Source organism: Syngnathoides biaculeatus, chromosome 3 (assembly GCF_019802595.1).
Source record: "Syngnathoides biaculeatus isolate LvHL_M chromosome 3, ASM1980259v1, whole genome shotgun sequence".
NCBI lineage: Eukaryota > Metazoa > Chordata > Actinopteri > Syngnathiformes > Syngnathidae > Syngnathoides > Syngnathoides biaculeatus.
In genome coordinates this window covers 28,875,573-28,898,693 of record NC_084642.1, presented here as the reverse complement: position 1 = coordinate 28,898,693, position 23,121 = coordinate 28,875,573, and the positions used below count along the sequence as shown (strand labels likewise).

The 23,121-nt window shown below is 40.5% G+C and overlaps 1 protein-coding gene across 1 annotated transcript in view; it reads right to left on the bottom strand.

The window, feature by feature from the left end:
- Positions 1-22,131, bottom strand: part of luzp2 (leucine zipper protein 2) — a 171,154-nt gene extending 149,023 nt beyond the window's left edge. The window contains exon 1 of the mRNA XM_061813989.1: positions 22,070-22,131. Within this exon, the coding sequence (XP_061669973.1) occupies positions 22,070-22,131 (62 nt within the window). The remainder of the gene's footprint in view (positions 1-22,069) is intronic.
- Positions 22,132-23,121: the final 990 nt, after the last annotated feature.

Genomic DNA, 23,121 nt, shown 5'->3' with positions numbered 1-23,121 from the left:
TCGATGTGTCTTGGTTTCTTGGCTACTCTACCACTTGGGTGAGACTTTTCAATTAAGTCTTCTAAGTAATTCTATTTTCCAATCCTAAGTAATCCGCAGCTTTTTTAACTTGTTTGGACATGGCATTAATTCACCTATACAGTTGCACTAACACATATATTAACATCCCACCCCTATTTCAATAACACACACGAGCAACAGTGAGATCAACTTGCTTAAAAGCTTTGTATATAAAGGGTATTTATGGGGAAAGGGAACTCAACACATTTCTAAGAGCATAAAATCTCTGCTAATCCGTTTAGGTTTCAAGTCATATTTTATTATTAGTTCTATCCATTTAAGTAATGGGATTCTGCTTGCCACACAGCCTAGTGCTATATTCGGAAGAACCTGTTGTTAACTCGGGCTCAGAGGTGTTGGATAAATTAGTTGCATAACAAATTATGTAAGCTTGGACAGACTCATGGGATCTACACTCTGTGATATGGGATACCCCAAAACATGTAGCTTTGGAGCTGCAGAATGTTCACAGGTGGGATGTATTTGGGTGGTTAAAAAAAAAAGACAGAGAATATCAGGATATTTAATATTAGCAAAGAATCAGATTGATAGATGGGTGACTACAGTTTGTACTTTTCATCTAGTGAAAGGCTTGAAAAAAAATATTTAAATGCAATGCGTTTTCAATGCAACCCCTGACCATCTTCATGTCTCTTTAATCAAGTCAATCGCAGGGCATTGAATCGATCGCCACTAGACTGTTCTAGTTATCTTTAGGACTCCTTGGCACAGATGTTACAGCAACTAGTGAGGCTGATCAGTCGCAGCTACTTTAGAAACCTGGGAGACCAAAATACTATTGCTGGTGCTTTCAGCATAATGATACCTCAGAGACTCTCCTGACAAGGTCATAGCAAATTCACCCAGAAGTTGCTAATATAGGTTTGCACACATTACATACTGCATAATATATAAATACATTTATATACAGAGCGTGTGTGTATGTTTTCAAATACGGACATGAAAAGTTAATATTTATTGTTTGAAAGCTAAACAGAGAGAGCGAGATGAGTTTCTGCTTGTACTTATCAATTATAATTTAGTCCATCCTGGCGCAGTACTTTCTTAATGGGCCCTAAATACATCGTACTAATCAACAATTAAAGGACAAATTTTAATAGAGACAATGAAAAAAATATTTTTCAGTTTCAGTTGATTAAAGTAGCCCGTATAATATATATATATATATTTTTGGTGGTTTTTGTACTCTCTGAGATGAAAATGTCTCCATGATACATACACTCGCTGCGCTGGGTTAGATCGAACCATCGTGACATGGCTACCATGTCAATGCCCCGCATTTAACATGGCCGACACGAAGGCACGTGAGGCAGATTTTTTTTGGAATAGGCTCCATTTTTTGTCTCTGACCCTGGATTACATCATTCCCATTCTCAAACAGATTTAAGTGAAAATGGAAGCTATTTTTGGACACATTGTTCAATCCCGATGGTATGTTGAGGTCTGTTTTATCGAGGTTCCACTTTACTCTAAATTGTTTATTGGTGTTAATCTGAGTGTGAATGCTGTGTTTTTTTAAACAATGCCTTTTGATTCTTTGACCTGTCCGAAGTGTACTCTGCCTCTAGCCCCAAAATCAACTCGCTCCAGCTCACCTGAACTCTAATGAGGACAAATTGATAAATGGATGGATTTTTGATTGAATTCTGTATTGTACAACCTGTGGTTGTCACTACAGATTCCACTATAGTCACTTGATTAGAATATTACAAAAAACTACCTAAATTATTTTTTATCAATCCATCCATCCATTTTCTGAGCCCCTTATCCTCACAAGGATCGCAGGAGTTTTGGAGTCCATCTTTGGTCAGCAGGCAGGGTATACCCTGAACTGGTTGCCTACCACTTGCAGGCACATAGAAACAAAAAAAAACATTTGGACTCGCAGTCACAACTAAGTGCAATTTAGAGTGCTGCCCATATTTAATTTTCTTTTGCAAATATTCTCGCTCAATTTGAGCAATTTTTAGTTCATAGGGATCTTTTTTTTCCAAGCAAGACATAAGCCTAATCCTCAGATCAATTGAGGAATCAAACCAGATGTGAGAAGTGTTTCAGTTTCAACTGAAAGTAGTTTCTCTATAGCTCAGATTTTCACTTATCACATGTGACTCAGGAACATAACTCCTGTAATGAATGGGGGTGAAGAAAAATGTTATTTCTGGAAAAAAAATGCAAATAAACGCATAAATTAACCTAAAAATGCTGCAATTGACTAGTGACCAGTTCAGGGTGTATTTCTAGTGCAAAGATAGCAGGGATAGGCTCCAGCATGGCCTTGACCTTACTGAGGATAAGTGAAGCTAAATGAATGCATAATCTTAAAATGTATTTAATTACAAATGACGGTCTCCCTTTAATAATCCCATATCCCAATCTGCACTGGAAAGAATAAATGATCAGGCAGCATATGGGAAAATGCAGTATATTAATAAGATAAAGTTCAAAATGTGGTATATTAAACAGCTAAAGTCCAATGGTACATTGACCTGTGATGTGATAACCTGTAGTTTGACAGACTACAAACCTGCCCACCCCCAGGACCTGTTATTCTGTGTGTTTTCTCCCATCCAAGTAAAACCAGGTCTGACCATGCTTAGGTTCTGAGCTCAGGCACTCTCAGGGTAGTTCCCAGGGCTTTTTGTTAGTTATATTTCATAAAATTTAAAGGTGGTTGGACACTGACTCTTTAAAACATTTATACTACTTTGTAAATAATGAATAAAACACTAATATATAAAATAAAATTGTTTATGTATGTGTGTGCACGCACAGAGGCATTCATGTTTGTGTGTGACAGGATCCACGAGAATACATTAAAATGCAAGGCTTGATTTCCTGAAGAAGTTCTACTCGTCATACAAATACTTAACTGCTATTGTAACTAGGTTCCTCAAAGGCACTGTATCAAACATGAACATTAATACTAAAATGTTAGCGAAAGCGGGAAAAAAATTAAAACTGTTACCATAAAAATCAGTTTCCTGCTCAGTGGTCACAACATTCACGACCTTGGGGAATACTGCCTTCTATACCATTTTACCGTTCCCCCCAATTTTTTGTATGGTATCAAGATTACAAAGGCTCCCAAGATTTAGGACATTTAGGTTTATACACTCACGTCTATTTGCATACATCTGTTCCTGCGGCACATAAATAAGATCATGTGTAATGCTGTTTTCCTGTTTCCTTGCATGTAATGACAGACACACATCTTAATGGATTTAGAGAGGAAATGCTCCGTTGGCTGTCCTAAACAATATCCTGGAAATCGGTAATCCTAAAACCACAACCTTATTCTCCAGGGAATTTTATATAGCTCATTCAATCGCCGTTATTACAAATACCTGTCATGAAATGCTCATTTGAAAACATGCAACCCGGGATTTTTGTATACCTTATTTAACACTTGAGATATGATGCAAGTTAAACAGTAATACATTGGTAATTTAAATACAAATTCATGCTTTCGGATCCGTGTGAAATGAAAACCTCCACACGTATCCTTTGATTTAACAACCATTGAAGGGATGCGATGTGAACACAAAATGGAAGATTTGAGAAACATTTGAATGCTTCTCAGCTGAAGCATTGTTATGGGGAGAAAAGTGATGACAAGTCCAAGTACCCATGACTGACAAGGAGCCCAAGTATTTTCCATTTTTCAGCATTGGAATGGTGAATGTTTTTCCCTGGTGGCAACCCTTCTTCTCAAATCCACACAGTGTTCAATAGAACAACAGTAAAAAATCAAAGCAAAGCGCAGAGAATACAAGAACAACATAGCCTATACTATATGTTCAGACACAACCTCCACATTGCCATACTGATTGAAGACAAAGAGCATTTTAAAATCTACTGCTAGTGTTTGTGTAATCTACAGTCAGGATGTAATTACACCCTCGGTGAGAAAATATCTTGTATGTATAAGGGCTCAGACTGTATGATGACTTGCATGCATGTAACATGAGAAGCTTTGTGCAAATAAAATGTGATTTATAAATCATCTGTGGAGTCTGTATTTCTAAAGCTTTCTTGTTTTTATTTTTGGGAGATGCATGCTGAAGCATTTGAGGTGGGACAATGTTTTAGAGCCAAATTGATATTCACTGTAGACTGCTACCGTCCTGTCATTTTGTCAACACCATCAGTGTGTGGAGCTCAGCCAAGCAAGACATCTGACAGAGGACAACCAGAGTGACAGACTTTGGCAACATAACACTCTTTAGCTTCCCCCTTTGAACCTAGCAGTGAGGTTCAATGCACATAACGTACATACACAATCACAAAACCAGGGTTGCGTTCTGTGTAGTACTTTTTCTTCACACTCTGGTCGAAAATACAGAATAAAAGTAGGGACAGAGAAATTGATCAGAGATGCAATCAGCAAGGTGACCTGCATGAGTGGGTTTCCATTTGTTGCCAAATGACACTCGAGATTGATTGGCAAGTGTGAAAAAAAATTAAAATAATAATCCGAAAAGTGTTATTCCCAGAACACTATCCCCAGATCAGTAATCTCTCAGTGATCTGCCTGCATTGGTGCTTTCACTGTTTTATTTTTTTTACAAAGATACTGGACATTTCACCAATCTATAAACAGTAGTATGGTAAATATTTAATTTAATGTCCAGTAATACCGCGTCTGACCATAATTGTCATTCGTTTAGTTATCATCTTAAAGGGCTTCTGTCAGGAAATGGATGATTTTTAGTATGGTATTAATGAAAACACGTCAGCCAATCTGTGCCCATGTGTTTTTTCACCACAAAACATGATTTTGACGTATACAACTTTTTGTAACTCCCGCCATGCAAATCCTCTCGGGGGATTTGTTTTCGAGAAGAAGCAGGAAGTGACGTAAAGGACAGCAGCGCCCCCAAGTGGACTCGTTTGTTTCCTTTAGTTTTAACTACGGGAAGGTAGCTCGTTGTTCCTTCGTGTTAGCCAAAATGCCGGCTCATTGCATTGCTCGACATTGCTTGAACACTCGTGAGAATGGATTTAGCCTTCATAAGTTTGCAAGAGACCCTGTTCGTTGTGAAAAATGGATTGCACGGGTGCAGAGGACGAGAGTTTCGTGGGTTCCAAATAACAGGTAGGTGTGTATACAGCTACTAAAAAAAAAATAGTTTGGGGCGGACCACGTAATCGGTCTCTCATAACATAACAAAAGATCCGCGTACGAAATATGTCGATGTGCGCGTTGGACGACGTTGGGCTGCTGAGCAAACGGCGGTGAATCTTAAGAACCCAGCCAAGAATGCCTCACTCAGCCGCGTGTGTGCAGTAATGCGCCCCGGCTTGACGGCATTCATCGAGTACTGCGGCGTCTATGAACACCCCCCTAAAGCAGGACGGCTCGGCTCCATTATATGCCACCACGGCGCTGAAAATCAGCCACACCGGCCTAGGCACCATGTTCGGTGGTCACAGCTTCTGCGAAGGCTGCGCGTCGGGCTTTGCGGACGGGGGCGGCTCTGAAGAACCCAGTCGAGAATTCCTCACTCAGCCGCGTGCGCGCAGTAAAGCGCCCCGGCTCGATTGTGTTGTTCATCGCTACTGTGGTGTCTATGAACAACCCCTAAAGCAGCACCGCTCAGCTCTGTCATATGCAACACCGGTCGGCTGCGATGAGCCGCGATGGCTGATCTCCCCCGCGAAAGTGGATCGGTCGGGGATGAGGTTTGGCCGTGATCGCATATCATCTGAATATGGCTAAACACAATAGTGTAATATTGCCCTACTACTTCACTCGGTTGTGTGGTGTTCTCCTTTTCGAAAAGAGCTTCCGTGTCAGAAGGGACGCGTTTGTCTCCCATAGTTAGGGTGCACCACGTGTTTTCATTTGCAAATGTCCAGGTGGCGTCACGGACGGAGGACCACTTGGATATCGTAGAATGACACTCCTGCAACTTTGCGCATGGATGACGCGCTCTCCGCTCACATTTATTTTTTCATATAGACATTGAAATGAATAATGTTATATGTATTTTTCATTACAATATCTATTTTAGAATGTTTATAAGGATGACATTTGGGCTTTAAATCTGTGCATATACTCTATTTGCTCTTTGACCAAAGTTTTTGACTTGTAGTGCCACTGAACCCTGAAGCAAAGCAATCGATAACTTGAAAAACAAACATCTCGGAGGTAAAGAGCTTTATTCCAAATGGAAAATTCTCTCGTTGTACATACAGTGCACACCAGGCAATGTATTTGTCAAGTGTCTTGGTAAAATACTGAATAAACACACCGATATGGGACTATGGAAACTCGGGGCTGTCATCAAAGATGGATCCTGACACTAGAATGTGCTCAGGAAATAATATGATAAAAACAACTGAAACCAACCAGATGATTTCAAGGAGGTGTGCTAGTGACTGATAACAGATTCCAATTTATGTAGCTTTCATAAAAAAAAAAACCATGCTGTTTTTTCTGAAAAATGTTACATAAGAGAGAGGCTGCACACTATTGCTCATCAGGGGTTACCAAACTACCAAAGAGCGGTTTAAAAAAAAGAGAGAGAGAACATGAAAAAACAAATTTGGAAACATTGTGTGATAACTTTACAATGAAACTCTCAATTTGTATTACTTTTGAATACTCATTTACCTTTATTATTCATATCAACTACTCAAGCAGGGGTGGCCAATCTGCAGCTCTTGAGCCGCATGCGGCTCTTTGTGTCATGATCCACCTCACGTTCCCGTCCAAGAGGTGGTGACAGCACCACCACCGCCTCACGTTCCCATCCAGGAGGTGGCAATGGCGCCGCCGCCGCCACCTCACGTTTCCATCCAGGAGGTGGCGATGGTTCCCTACCCGGCGGTGAGGGTTCCCCAGCTGCCTCACATTCCTGTCCAGGGGTACTGGCGGCGACCAGCCCGCGGCCATTCCACGCTCCTGCTTCGTCGGCGACCGGCACCCGGCCGCCCCCCCTTCCTGCTTCGTCGGCGACTGGCACACAGTCGTTCCATGCCCCTGTCTCAACGGCAACAGAGGATGGCGACGGCTCATTGGCATCCTCACGTTCCTGTCCAGCAGACGGCGACGGAACCACAGTCGTCTTCGTTTCAGTCCCGGCGGTGACCGGTCCGTCTGATGGGCCACCTCGGAACTCGAAAGGCCTCGGGATGGCTGTGATGGTGATTGTTGCGGTCATGGCTTTGGTCCTTCTCTCTGTCATCCTCTTCGCCCTGATGGTTCCCAGCCGTTTCATGACATGGCCTCGTGGCTGAGCCTCGTTGGTGACCAGTCCACGGCTGCCTCCTGGCCAAGCCTCGGGGGCAACCAATCCCTAGTTGTCTCGCAACCATGGCGTGGGAGGTCCGCGTCCGGAGCAGTTGCACCCAAATCGCCCCGTGGGGATCCTGGTGCTTGGCGTCCGGGTCATCCTCCTGACCTGTCCCCCCAGACGCCTCGGGTTTGGTGGCCTGGATGGAATAATAAACGTTTTTCCCGAATTACCTCTGCATCTCCTGACTCCTGTATTTGGGTCCTCCCTCCGTTTCGATGGGTCGTGACACTTTGCCTCCTTTTATGCGGCTCTCGTGAAGGCACAAAAGCATCTAAAGGTTCTGTTTTCTATATGTGCATATGTGCATGCTTTGCTTGTGTTTATTACAGTTCTTACGAGCATTGTGACAATGAGCTCAGTGTGTGGGCGTGTTCGTCAATGGCTGAGTGAGACGGGAATGCTCAGGCATGTTAAGCGGGAGGGTAAGAAGGACAAAAAAACGTACAGGGAAAAGTAGCTTTATTGTTCCCACCACACAACTCAGCTGTGCAACGAGAGAAGGGAGTTAACCCCAACGAGAATGACCTTGGCCCCGGAGAAGACATCTCCCCTACGTCTCTCAACCGTGGTCATGTGACTGAACCAGGAAAGGATAACGGTATTTTTGCAAGCGCATTGAATGAAAATAGCAGGATGTTTCCCAGTCAGAACTTTAAAGAAAATAATTTGATAGATTTGCTCTCAAAATGGGAGGGAAAAATGTGAAGTTAAATGAAAATATGTGGATGAACACAGGATGCTTTTACCAGAGTGGGAAAGCCCTTTTTTTGTTGTTGAGCGCAACTGCAACCCACTGTGTTTTGTGTCAGACATCTATCGCACATTTCACAGCTTCAAATCTTCACTTCAGCTCACTCCACATCAATCTGGAATTTCCAAAAGGGACTGAACTTTGCAGTCACAAGTTAGTCACTTTGAAAAATAAATAAGACAGAAAAGCAGATGCAGTTTTTTTTTTTTTTTAAATGAAGCTTTCCAGAGACAAATGCTTGCATCATTTCAAGTGGCTTGAAACATTAGAAGGGCCCAAAAGTCATGCATTGGAGGGTAATTTATTGAAAAAATGCCTCAGTAATGTCGCTGAAATCTTGTGTCCTGAAAATAATAATCTTAAATAAATGGTATCAGATCTTCAACTGTCGCGCCACAACATTGAACAGAGAATATCGGACATTTGCATGGCTACTGATTCACAGTTGCACTCAGACCTCCAATCATGTGAGTATTTTAGTGCTGCATTCAATGGGAATTGTGCCATAGAAGACAAGACTTGGTTGAACTGGTAGTTTGCCTGTGTAAGAGAGGACACAATTATATATATTTTTTAATTACTGGCCTGTTGTATTAATACCTGTAGGAGTCGATTTTTCTTACTATCATGTTGTTGTGTGACAAAGGTATGTGTGTGAGGAGGGAATGATGTTCATGTATATGATGTGGCTCTTTGGCTCTTTCACGTGTATAAGGTGGCTCTTTGCCATAACACGGTTAAAAAATGTGTGACTGTACCTCCTCTGTACTAAAGCGAGCGCTGTATCAGTTTGTATGTGGAGCAAAGTATTAATTAAACAGGTGAGCTATTCTCATTTTGTTGACTTATCCCCATGACTCAGGCACAGGCACTCATTTTATCGTCGCCCTCAACCCATAAACCTTAATTTCTCAATATTCACACCATGATTGAACCTGCATTTGCTCAGTTTACTGCAGTGCACCAAACGATTATCTAAATAACAGAACAGTAAAAAAAATTAATAATAATAATCAGGAACTAACTGAAATGTTTAACAAGACAGACATCTTAGATTTGACAGAAAATGTTTCTCACTGGAATTATGATACAGAGCTAGATTTCCCATTGGGAAATCTCAACACATTAATCCATTTTATTTAATTCACATTACCTGGTCATTGTAAAATGATTACAGTAACCAATTTAGCAGAAATTGAATAATTAATACGACTGAATCAGTTCACATTCATTTCAATTTCCAATTTAGAACTGAACATCTAGAATATTAATAGTCAAGAACCATTTGTTTTTTGTTAGAGGTAAATATGTGGCATTCATCTGGTAAGATTCTGTAACTTCTTTGAAATAAGATATGAATGAACACATACTGTAGTATTACAGTTGACGATTGGGAAATTGAATGAAACATCATCAGAAATGCAGTAGAGCAAAAACCAGAGAAGAGATGAATGCTGCAGCAAAATAAATAATGAAAGGGATGAACCACTGAGGTCTGTCTTCATTTTCCTTGATACAAGCATTTTGTGTATACCCTTATAATTTATAAGCCTTTTTTGTTCATGCCAAGAGAAACATCTTCTTCTGAATTCGTCATCATTTTGTAGATAATTCCCGTGAGCTCCTATGTTTCGTTGATTGGAAACAATGTGTGGGTTTAGAGACAGAAGAAAGGAAAAAACCTGCCAAATGGGTATAGCCGATGGCAACACCAGGATCACATAAGTGGGAGAAAATCTCAAAAAGTTGAAGATGGTGAGAAAATGTGATACTGTAACTCCAGCTCAATTACTCAAGTATTGTGCCACACTGTTATAAAGAAGGTCTTTAATAGAAAATAATCTAATCCCTCAAAGGCAATGCCTGTTGAACATGCTGCTGGAAAACAAGTTGTCTGATTCATGCTGTTCACTTGATAAAAAAGGTGAGAATCATTGCAGCTGGAAGGCAAGACAAAAAAAGATGTTATAGCAAAATAAGAATGTAAGCTATCAATGCAATCAATATTTGGAAACTGTGTTGTGCAGTAATTCCCGTGGCACCCCATTGTGATCAGCATGGGCACTGTGAGAAATTATCCCATTTCACTTAATTTGTCTCAATAAAATATGTAAATCTGTTTTTGTCCAACTATCTTCCCTAATGATTTTAAGTGACAGGCAAAATAATTAAAAGCTTTCCATTCAAAGCCAGGATTATTTATCTGTTGCCATTCATAGAATAAATTGTGGCTTCCTGTGAACTTTGTGTTCAATTGCAGATTTTACAAAGAGTAAAGCAATTTTTGAGTGAACTGAGGGAAGATCCTTATTATTTAATTACTGGATTCATATATGATGCGACATTTGTATTTGGTGCTCTGTAGTGAGGTTCGTCTCATGTACTCTAATTAAATATATACACATTATACTAACTGTATTGTATGTACGGGGAAGTCAACTCACACGCTAACCATTACCAGAAAAACATACTAATAGAACCAGATCATACACATGCAGGTGTGCGAGGGGAGGAACATAATGAAAGAAAGGTCAGAAGAGTGCTGCATCATTTGAGGTGGGGTGGTGGAGATTATCCCTTGTTCAAGGACACTCCAATAGAAACCATACAAACATTTCTCATGCAACTCGTTGCCATTTCTTTTTTTTTCTTTTTTTTTTTTTTGAGCTCAAGACTCAGTCTATTACATTCCACCTAATTAGCACTCGTGTAGCGTGTAAAGGCTTTCCCAAAATTCCAGTTTTGTCAATGTATTTTCTTGTAGAACACAACATAAACACACTATTTAATGAAATACCTTAAATTTACACATGTTAGTGTTAGGCCTGTCAGAAAATAAATAAATAAATAAGATGATACATTTCCCCAAAACTCTCACGCTAAAGGATAATTTTGTAATGCCTCCGAAAGCCGCACCTTTCTCATTCTATATGATTTGTTATGTTTGATTTTTATTATTGTTGTTATCATAATTTCCTTTCTTGTTTCTCTCTCTTGATATGGATCCCCTGTGTCTGAAATAAAGGATTGCAAAATTAGTCTGGTTTACATCGACTACTCTATTGTGATTATAATCAGTTTAAAATCCCAAATGCAGTGTAAATGCTCCAAGACATCAGTCAGAATAAACAGGCCAAATCGGAATGAAATTTAATTTGATTTTACAGGGATGGACTATTCCTTTTGCCAAAGCGATGAGAAATAAGTTTTGGTTATGTGAACCGTAATCCACAATAAAGCCCGGAAAAGCTCTCTGGACATGCTTGGTCTCGACATGAATCCATAGTGACGTCATCGCTTACGCATGGCATATGCGTAAAATCTGGAGGCTCCCGACAGAGATCTTGTTTTCATCAGGCATGACTAATTGATTTAATCCCAGCCATTATTAACCACCCCCCCTCTCAGTACCAGCCATTTTAGAAGATTTTGACTGATTTAAATAACTGTACAAAAACAGTCCCAACTACACTGCCAAATAAACCTTGATAAATGGTGTGACATTCAGGACAAAGTGCACATCGCACAGCTATACTGATTAAATGTAGAGCACATCATGGCCACACCTGATCCGGCCAGATCCCGTCAAGTCAAAACAACTGACTAGAGATGAATGACAAAATAAGTCTTCATGTAAACCTGGCTACTACTGTGTGTTTGATCCACTAAAAATGAGCCTCTCACCTGTCAATCAAATATTGGTGGATTTTTGCTGTGGTCAGTTGCGGGCTGAATAACATTTGCCTCTGAAGTTATGCTTGCAAAAAAACAGCTAACACGCCTGCGTTTGTGTTGAGGGCAAACACAAAAATTAAAAGTGAAGCTCTGATGTTTTAAATGACATCGCCGTGGTATAGCAAGCTGTTTAAATTACCTTAAATCGTTAGGTCACAGGCTCGCGAACATTACAAAGAACTAAGTTTCCATTTTGTGAGTCTATACGCTGGTTGTTCACACATGTATTTCAATCAAAAACTGTCCCAAAAAAATTGAAGCTGGAATGAGGCATATAGAGAATAAAGCGTATAGATGTGGAATGAATGGAAATCATATTTCTATTCTATATTTCATTACCTTGAATTTGAAATGTTCCCATGGAGTAATGAATATGTAAACCAATTAGATGTAACTCACTTGCTAAAATGAATATTTAAATGAACTATAAAAATAAAAAGCCACCAACCTTGTCAAATTTAATTTTGTGATCAATTGATATCAGTTTCAGATGCAGCGGAATCATATGAAGCAATCAAGATGAAACTTTGACACAAATCTTATGCCATGACCAACATTCACATTGAAGAACTCTGAAAAGCCCTGAGCGTCACATTTATATGCATTGATCAGATGTGACAAGATCCAAAAACCACTCAAGTGTGCTGCTTTAGTGCCACAACAAACTCACTTCAAGCTGGAGAGCAACAATACGCTGAAAACAACCAAGTTATTTTACATTCACTGCCCTTATGACAAGGGATGGCGCTGAGCTTTCGTTTATTGTGGTTGTACATCTTGCACTACAGTGCAAAACAAAGAGCCAAGCCCTCCAGTAATGACTAATTTCTGAGAACACAAGCATCGATGTTTAGAGGGACAGAGCAATTAAGTCTCTGGCAATTACAACAGCAATTTTGACAGCACAACACTGTATGTAGTGACAGCTCGAAAGCAGTACAAGCAAGCTCAGGTTGAAGCTGCAATAAAGATCAACATCAAAGTTCCTCATAATGCCTTGAAAGAATTGTATGTGGGAAGAGAAGTTGGCACCACCATGGGCAGGAACATTGTGTGTGAACAGAAAAAGGAAAGGAAATTACTTGATGTGCAAACCTGTGGGATGATCTGAAGATTCTTAATTGATCCGCAAAAGAAGACCCATACAAAAAAGACTACACAAATATGTTACTATTGGAATCCAGTAATTACAGTTGAAATCTATCGTACACTACTCATTCTGCACCAAATGGAGGAGACAAATTAGTTTAAATAGTCTAGAGGCCAAATGACAAAAATGCATGATTTTGTTTTTCTTTTCCAGAATAACAATCTTTTTTTATAGCATCCATCCATCAACTTTTCACTACTTATCAGAGGTCAGATTACGGGGGCAGCAGCCTCAGCCCAGACTTTCCTCTCCCCAGCCACTTTCTCCAGCTCCGCGGCAATCCTGAGGCGTTCCCAGGGCAGCAAGTCCGACATACCATAGGTCTTCTCCCAGTGGGAAGCGTCAACGACGGCATCCAGAAGGCAATAAGATGCCCACGCCACCTCATTTGAATCCTCTCAAATGCTGAATAGCAGAAGCTTTACACTGAGGCCCTCCCGGATGACCGAGCTTCTCACCTTATATCTAAGGGAGATATATACATCTACTTCAAGTCCACAAAACACATATAGACTGGATGAGTGAAGACCCATGCAGCCTTGACTACCCTGCCGAGTGTGTAGAGCTTGTCCACTGTTCCACAGTCAGGACAAAAACCACAATGCTCCTCCTGAATCTGAGACTGTACACTCAGATAATGTCAAGAGATTCACACTGGGGTAATAGAGTTCTTTTTTTTTTTTTTTTTACATATAATGAATGTTTAAAAAACATTTAATAATTTGTCATGAGCATTTGTGTTGGATACAGCAGAATGATGAGGCAGATGGCCACCCCGCTGGAGACTGGATTTACTGGTACTTTTTTTATGGTGGGTGGGGGCGGGGCCTGGGGGGAGCACCCATTCCCTGCTCTCAAGTTCTGAATTACTGAATTATAATAAACAGTTTGGGTGACCTTATTTTATTTTTTTTACTGACACGAGATATAAGAGGTAGCCAAAGTCATGGGTAAAATTAGCATAGTACATTTTAAGAATTATTGTTCATCAGAACAAAGTACACAAAATATTCAAGAGCATTTGGTCTAAGATGTGAGATGTAGTTGAGGTAAAAGGTCAGACTATAAGCAAATGTTTCATTATTTAAAAAAAAAGATAATCGGATAATCAGTATTATCACATCAAATATGTACAGAGCATGGTTCGAAACAGTGTAGTAGACTGAACGTTTCTCAAATATAAATTCAAGCAACTCTTCAAGCTGCATGACTAGTGGTTATTTTACGTACCACATTTGAAAGAGCCTTGAGACTTTCAGAGCCCACCACACTACTCCCATTAGGCCCTACCAATGGTTTGATTTCCTTTACTTTACACTTTGATGTGAGCTTTGCTGTAGTCTTCTCCAAACTTGAGTGGAGAATATCTCTTTGTTCCAATGTCCAGAGTCAAGTTTGAAAAAGAGCAGAAGAGGACGTTCAATCAAATTTTTGTCATGGTAACAAAAATCAGGCTACAAGCATTAGCTGAGATGTTTCTCGCCTTATTGCCTAAGTGTAGAAAACGTTTCACTTTATATAATTGTGCCCCACTAAAGTCTCTGGATCAGGAATGATATGAGACTTGTTTGTTGTCTTGTGTTCCCTGTGTGTGTACATAACACACAAAACCTTCGCTTCCTTGTTTTTCACCGAACACCGACCACCAGAATTTAGGGATACTAATATGACCAACAAAAACAAGATGGAATTGTCCATCAAATACTTACCAATTTACAGTGTACAATACATGGAAGGTGAAGAATGTCAAAGTGGACCCTGCTTGCTGGAAAATATTAGCACTTATATTGCTACTCAGTGCTGTTTATGTTTTGGTTTAAATAAAAAAAAACATATCCTAACATTCATCCTTTCTGAAACTAACCCAACTAGCTATTCCACTTTGTAAGTAGCATCAGCATTAGAATATTTCTACGTTCCAAGATAATAATGTCTTAATCGATTAAATACAAATTTGCATAAAGATGGCACTTCGAATAAAGTAACAAATTAGACCATTTGTAACCCACTTAAGCCTCACTCAAAGGGGTAATGGTGGGGTTACATGGTGAGTTCTGCACTGCTCGCTAAAACGATATTTCTCCAAAGCACTCTGCCACCGATATTGTTCAACAGTGGTTAAGGATGCAACGATATGATCTCCACTTACCGGACCTCCTGATTCTCCTCATATCTTTGCAAACCCTTTTGAGGAAATCAGTGTATACATTCATATTGTCTCTCAATCAATCAGTCAATGTGCTTTTATTTCCATCCATCCATTTTCCATACCGCTTATCCTCACTACGGTCGTGGGCACGCTGGAGCCTACCCTAACTGACTGTGGGCAAGAGGCAAGGTACAAACTGTATTGGTCACCAGCTAATCACAGGACTCATTCAGCAGAAGGGGTTTCACTTCTGGTCTGATGGTGTAGTGTTACACTTGGGTGACTTTGGAGCAGGCAGCGTAGGCTCAGTGCCCACTGAAATGTTACTGGGAATGTCTGTGCCCTGGGACTGACTAGCGACCAGTTCAGGGTCTAATCCGTCTTTTGCTCAAAGTCTCCTGTGAAAGGCTCCAGGGCCCTATGACCATACCCAGGATAAGCGGTTGTTGACAGTGGATGAATGGATTTACTTGCATAGCTTTCTCAGCCAGGGTACACAGAGGCAAGAAGCATTGTTCTACATAATTTATGTTGTAGAAGAAACAAATAACAGTAACATTAGAAGTAAAAAGTGGTGGGAGAAAAAAGCTTTCTGTGGTATGTATGAAAAATTGTGCAGTGATGATCAGTTGGAATGGCATAATTTCCTTTGTGTGTCTGTCTGACATTATTGCTCTCACCCCATTCTTTCTCTGCTATTTGAGGCAGAAATGCCCTCAGCCGCAATTTGCACAGAAAAGACCATAGCTAGCATAACTGCATACCTTAGTCTTTTTATTAGGATTTGTACACAAAATCTGCCACGTATTAAGTGTTATGGCCACACGTGAAAAAAAAATCAATATTTTTACGTGTTTTTTTAAGAGGAATTGGATATTATAGTCAGAGGTTGTACTCATTTTTTGTTGAGAAGTCTCTTCAAGTGGTTTTATTTCATGTAAAAAAGACCACTTGATTTATCAGATACTTGTCTGTACTCAATAAGCAATCCCAGACTCTCTCTTGCCCTTCTATGAGACATCTAAAACAATTTGGATATAGAGGAGCCCGTGCCAGGTAGAGCAGCTTCTTCTAAGAAGAGCCTGCTGATGCAAGAGGCATCAAAGATGGTGTCAAGAAAATGTGTCAAAATGTTTTAAAAGACACACTGAAAGAGAATATTTGAAAGTGGGAAAAAAGGTGGGACTCTTGTATCCTTACAGATGTGTGGGCATTGAGAAAAGCATAGTACAGAAGTACATTCTTTGCCTTACAATGTTGACCTAGAGGGGGACAGGCATATCTCTCACGGGGCCGGTGTCAATGCAGCTTTGTATTGTGCCTAAGTACCAATTGATTTCTGCAATGACACACAACTGTGCACAATCATTCTGCGGTTGGAGTTTCACACTCAATTCATTAAATTCAAACCCTTTTGATCACGCTCTCACTGGAACTGGAGTTGGCATCACTGGTCAAATACTCACATAAACTGGCAAGTAGACATTTTTAATTAACATCCATGCTATTGTGAAGATATTAGCATTCATGTGGAAGTCAATTTTAGATTTTAGGGCAATCACACATATGAATGCATTTATTATACAAGGCAATTGTATCAGGTCAGACATAGATTGTTGGACTTGTACTTAACATACAAAATGGTTTCACACACATACCACTGATGTGATGGCTGTGAATCTACGTAACAAAGACGGGCAGAGATCTCCAGAGACTCGACAGCACAGGTCACAATTCATTTTCCTCTCGTCCGCCTTACATTCAGTAATGTTCAATGTTACAGTACAATGCCGCAGGAGAACAGAATATGAGCCCACAGAATAACAACAAAATTGGAATTCAAAAAGGACCATGCGACCATAACACAATCTCACTAGAATGTTTTAAAAATGCAAAGAACGTTCAGATGAAAATTTGTGAAAATTGTAATTGGATCCTGGCAACAATTGTTCAATGATTGGTGACATGACATAGCTTAATTTTATTGTTGTTAATTTTGCGCTCGTTCTGAAAAACTAATTACCATATTAGATGAAGATGAAAAGTCAACAGACATCAAATATGTCACCAATTGCAGTAGGGTGCCGATAATGCAGCACATGAGAAATAAAGTTGTTCTGGATCAATTGTACTGTTGTTTCTTAGTTCAATGGGGACTTTTTTCTGTTACTTGCAACCTCAACAGAAATAGAGGACACCAAGCTCTCTCTTTGGAGCCTTCTTGATGAAGTAGTTTGGCTCCTTACTGTCACCAAGAAGCTATTAAAATACACATCACAGAGACGTTCAAATTACATGCTCAGGTGATTATATACTCTGTACCAAAACCCTTGTCTTATTCGCAGCCCATCTAATCCTCTATCATTGACACATCCTAAAAAAAAATGTGTTCAATTGGGAAAGCAAGTAACCTCCAATTCTGCCAAAAATAAATCCACAGGATTGGCACTAGGTCATGAACCCTACCAACACACTTGTGTCTTGGTAGCCACAACATTACATGTGTTTATGTGGCTAAACCTTTAGCCTCATTTAGCCAGTTCTCATCACTGCAAAGGCAATAAGCTTTAACGGTGCGGGCCCAATTAAAACGACCTCGTCATCAATCAGGAGTAGCGCTGACCAATGTGGGAAAATACCTTTAATTGCAAGGGTGGGTTTTTTTTTGTTTCTTTTTTTTTAAACAAATATTGCCATTGTGATTTATCATGTGACTTATTGGGAGGAAGTTTGGTATCGTCAGCATTACTCACTAAACACAAGAAATAAATTATTCTTCATTGTGTACAACCCACCATTGGATATCGCCAACAAATTAAAGTGGGACTGTCATCCCTATAAACTTTCTAAAATAGATATTGTATTGAAAAATACATATAACAGTATTCACTTCAATGTCTATACGAAAATAAAAAAGTAAGCGGAGAGTGCGTCATCCATGCACAAAGTTGCGCAATTGAGTGTCCCTCGACATCCAAGTGGTCGCCATACTAGTTGCGTCCTCTGTTCTTGACGTCATCGTGACTTCCGCCGTTGAAAACGCGCAGTGCCTGGTACTATGGAAGCCGAACAACAGAGATATTCGTATTTTTCCGACGCCCCTTCTGACACTGAACGTCTTTTCGAAAAGGACAACACAACACAACCGAGTGAAGTTACCGGGGCAATATTACACTATTGTTTCGAGTCCTCAGGGCAATATTACACTATTGTTTTGAGCCATATTCCGATGATATGCGATCATGTCCAAACCGCATCCCCGTCCGATCCACTTCCGCGTTGGAGATGAGCCATCGCAGCTCGTCACAGCTGGCCGGTGTGCCTTATTACAGAGCTAAGCGGTGCTGCTTTAGGGGGGTGCTCACAGACGCCGCAGTACTGAGCAACACAGTCAAGCCGGGTGCTTTATGCGCGCACGCAACTGAGTAACGCATTCTCGGCTGGGTTCTTCAGAGCCGCCCCCGTCACAAAGCCCGACGCGCAGCCTTCGCAGAAGCTATGACCGCCGAACACGGTGCCTCAGCCGGTGCCTCAGCCGGTGTGGCTGATTTTCAAAGCCGCCGCAGTACGCGATGAACACTATCGAGACAAGGCTGAGTGAGACATTGTTGGCTGGGTGACGCGAACATCGACACATTTGATGTGCGGATCTTTTGTTACGTTATAAGAGAGACCGATTACATGGTCCGCACCAAACTATTATTTTTTTTAGTAGCTGTATGGCCACATCAACACATTTCATACGCAGATCCTTTGCTACGTTATGAGAGAGACCGATTACGTGGTCCGCCCCAAACTATTTTTTTTTTAGTAGCTGTATACACACCTACCTGTTATTTGGAACCCACGAAACTCTCGTCCTCTGCACCCGTGCAATCCATTTTTCACAACGAACAGGGTCTCTTTCAAATTTATGAGGGTAATCCCATTCTCCCGAGTGTTCAAGCAATGTCCAGCAATGCAATGAGCCGGCATTTTGCCTAACACGAAGGAACAATGAGCTACCTTCTCGGAGGTAAAACTAATGGAAACAAACAAGTCCACGAGGGGGCACCGCTGTCCTTTACGTCACTTCCTGCTTCTTCTCGAAAACAAATCCCTGAGAGGATTTTCATGGCGGGAGTTACAAAAAGATGTATACGTCAAAATCATGTTTTGTGGTGAAATAACACATGGGCACAGATTGGCTGTGGGTTTTTGATTAATAATATACCATACCAATACTAACCATACTAACCTAATATACCATATATTCATGATATTACCTGCAAGAGTTAGCTTGAACTGTGTGCTCACCAACACAATTTCCTCCACAGCACCTCAATCTCCCATTATCAACCATAAAAATCACCTAAAAGGTTCAAGAGCAATTTTGAAAAAAAACATACGCTCTGAAACACACTTTAATGTCAATCTAGCCATCATTTTTTTTAGCTGCTTATCCTCTCAAACCCTGGTCCTCAAAGTGGTGAGCACAATGCTTTAACCAATTGCGCTAGCATGTCGCCCACTTGAAAATATAGAAATTATTTAGTTACAAATAATTGTCATTTACAAAATCACAATTAAAGTATCACAAAGATGTGAGAAAGACGTGATGTAATGTATACCATGTCATTTATGTGAGGTAAACATGACTAACTAAAAATTTGCTTATTGCTATATGGGAGCATTCTCCTTGTCATCACATAATGGTCTTGTGGTGTCTCGGATGGCAGAAAGTCTGTGCAAGTCAGTAGCCGCCCACCAGTTACCGGGTTATTCACGTGTTTATTAATACTTTGTAAATGCTGTGTAGTGCCGTGTTGCATTATTGGCTGTAAATACAGATTGTCAATGAATGATTCTCTCTACTGGGCTTTTATGGCATCCCAAAGATGCATGAAGCTCATTGGAAGGTGACTGTAAGTGCAGCAACATTACATCCCACAAATGGAATGATCCAGACCTACTGTTTTTGCTTTTGGCACTTTATACAGTGATGGTAAGAGAGTTAACTTTGTAGTAACTTGTTTTGCAATATAATATAACAACATTAGTTATAGTGATCATATTTCATTAAACTGTATTTTGGACAAACCAAAAAAACATAAATCTCACATTAGGTACTAGCATGCATCTCACTATTATGTTGTTTATGCCTCTGACACTTTTAGTGATATTTTAAGATGGCCTTCTATCATACATATTACAACTAGATGAGTCTTAAAATGTGTAGTATATACACATCACCTATGGGGATTTTTCATTCGGAACATTTTTCAGTCAGAAATTGAATGATTGACACTTCTATTCATCAAGAGACTTGAAAACTTCTAGAAGTCTTTGTTGTTGGCTGATATTAAAAATATTGTCGATCAAATATATCCCCTTTGTCGGGTCATGTGCACAGATTTGGGACAGGTTTCTAATTAACTGTGTATTTAAGGCAAATTCTGGTTGCCATTGCACAGTAGAAAACTCTTTAGCACATTTGTGTCACATTTCTGAGGACCAGGGTTCTAAAGCTGGGCATCTCAGGGTGGAGTTTGCATGTTCTCCCCATGCCTGCATGGGTTTTCTCCAGTTACTTTCCTCACGAATCCCCAAAACATGTGTGGTAGGTTGATTCAAGACTATAAATTGCTCATAGGTGTGAATGTGAGTGTGAACGGTTGTTTGTTTATATGTGTCCTATGATTGAACGGCAGCATGGTCAAGGTGAATGCCACCTCTCGCCTGAAGATAGCTGGGATAGGCTCCACCAGTCCCGCGGCCCTTGTGAGGATAAGCGGTACATAAATTGGATGGATGGATAGATGATTGTGCTACAGTAGTTTTTCTGCATAGCTTTCTGGGCATTTGATAGCCCAAACTTGCGACGTTTCTTAGCCAAAATTATATGACGGTGAATGAGATTCCTACCAACCAACATTAATGCACATGCACCAAAATGACATCACAATCACATTTAGTGAATGCTCCAATTGCTTGGGTGAAATAAATAGTTCACCTCGCTGGTATTGTACCATGTTGGACATGGGTAATAACTTTGACTCCATTAAAGGGGAAAAAAAGATGTTGATACCATTTTCAGACATCGGTATTGGCTTCGTTATCATTAACAAAAATCTTATCGTTCTGTTCAGGTATGTGTCATTTACCCACCTAAGAAAATCTGAAATCAGAGTTGAAATGTTTTAGGCACTCAGGAGATTTTTTTTGGATTTGTTTTTTTTTAACTATATAGTGCGATAATTTCTGCATGAGTCTCGAAGGTATCGTCAAAGCCTTGAATATCCCCTCATGGCTCTTAAGACAGCACTATCAGGAACTGAATGGGAAAAAAATCCTTTTCAACGATTTAGCGTATCATCAAAACTCTCTCAAACATGCATCTCTCTGTCATTCTTCTTTCCTATGAATATTCTACCTGCTCAATGCACAGGACATCTCAAAGACATGCACTCACAGGCACGTTCTTTGCTTTCAAACTACAGCAGCCGTCAGCTTCTCCTTTCTTTTCAACCGATATCAACTTACTCTCTTAAACCAGCATGGATCAAAAGTCCCAAAAAGCACCGCGATCACCCCATTACCACTGCGACAGGCATCGTATTCAGGGAATTGTACACACAATGGGACAAGTGTCTCTTCGGCAATCTAGAACTGAGGAAGATAATAACCCACTTAAACAGATCGTCCGTTCCTTACTTCATTTAAGTGCTTGAGTTTTCTGAAGCAACATGCTAAGTACACTGAGTCCCTGACAGGACCATTTTCAGCTCTTGTATTTGACAGGGCACTACAGAGCATTAATTGACTAATCTGATGTTGTATACGTTCGTACAGCCCTCCTTTTGTTTGTTTCAGAGTGTGTGAAACTGGATAAATGAAAACATCTTCCATGCAGTGCCTACCTGGCGTTGAGACTCAAAACTGGACAGAAAAGCAGCATGCAAAAAGCCTGGATGGATTTCATCGCTGAATCACACGCCCGTTCGTTCTCCTGTCTCAGATGCTTGTAGCCTTTCCCCTGTGTCTCTCCACTCACTCTCTTGTTCTCTTCCCACTGGCTGCTTGGGATTTTAGTGCACCCTGACACACACGACCACGCACCCACACTCTCTCACACACATGCGGAGAGGTAGACAGATGCAACACAGTGGCTCAGCGAGAAGGAGGAGTGCGGGGGTATATGATTTTAAATAACACAGGGACACACACAGACCGAGTTGCTAATGAAACATTGCGGGTGGGGCTTGAAATCAAGAGAGCAAGATGTGGGGGAGATATTATGATGTCAGCACCCGCCGAGCTTCTGCTATTGGCGAGAGGCATCATTGCCATTGTGTGGCTGCTGGTTGCTCCTCCAGCACTCTGGTACCCCATTCAGTCCACACTGTCTGCTTACCTGCTGCAATGTGTGAGGGGCACGCTACAGCATACATAAATGGCCAGAGTGGCCATCAGGAAGTGGGCTACATTGAAATTGACAGTTCTGAGAAACGGGACTCGCAGATTAAGTGAGTGTAATCGTCCGTGACAATGCAAGGCTTTCCATTTCATAAAAGTGAAAATATGATGATGCAAAGCAAAGTGACGCAACGGTGCCAAAGTAGTAAAAAGTCAAAGTAATTAAAACAAGAGCACTCTGAGAGCACAGACCTCTGCCACAGCTTAAACATTAGTCTTGAAATATTTAAATATTGTTCCCTTTGTAATTAGAGAAAAGTCTGAATCTGGTCCAAAGGTTACCTTCTTTTAATAAGGAATAACACTACATTGTCAAAATATGACTCATGACCAAGAACAACATCTGGCAATGGACAGACTTGAACGGACAAGACTGCTGAAGCTGATTGGCGCTACACACGACGACGTGCAACAGGATTAAGAAGAACACGTTACAACGTCATCTGCAAAGATTGCAGCAAGTTGCAATTTTCTGTTATGTAATATTACCTCAATA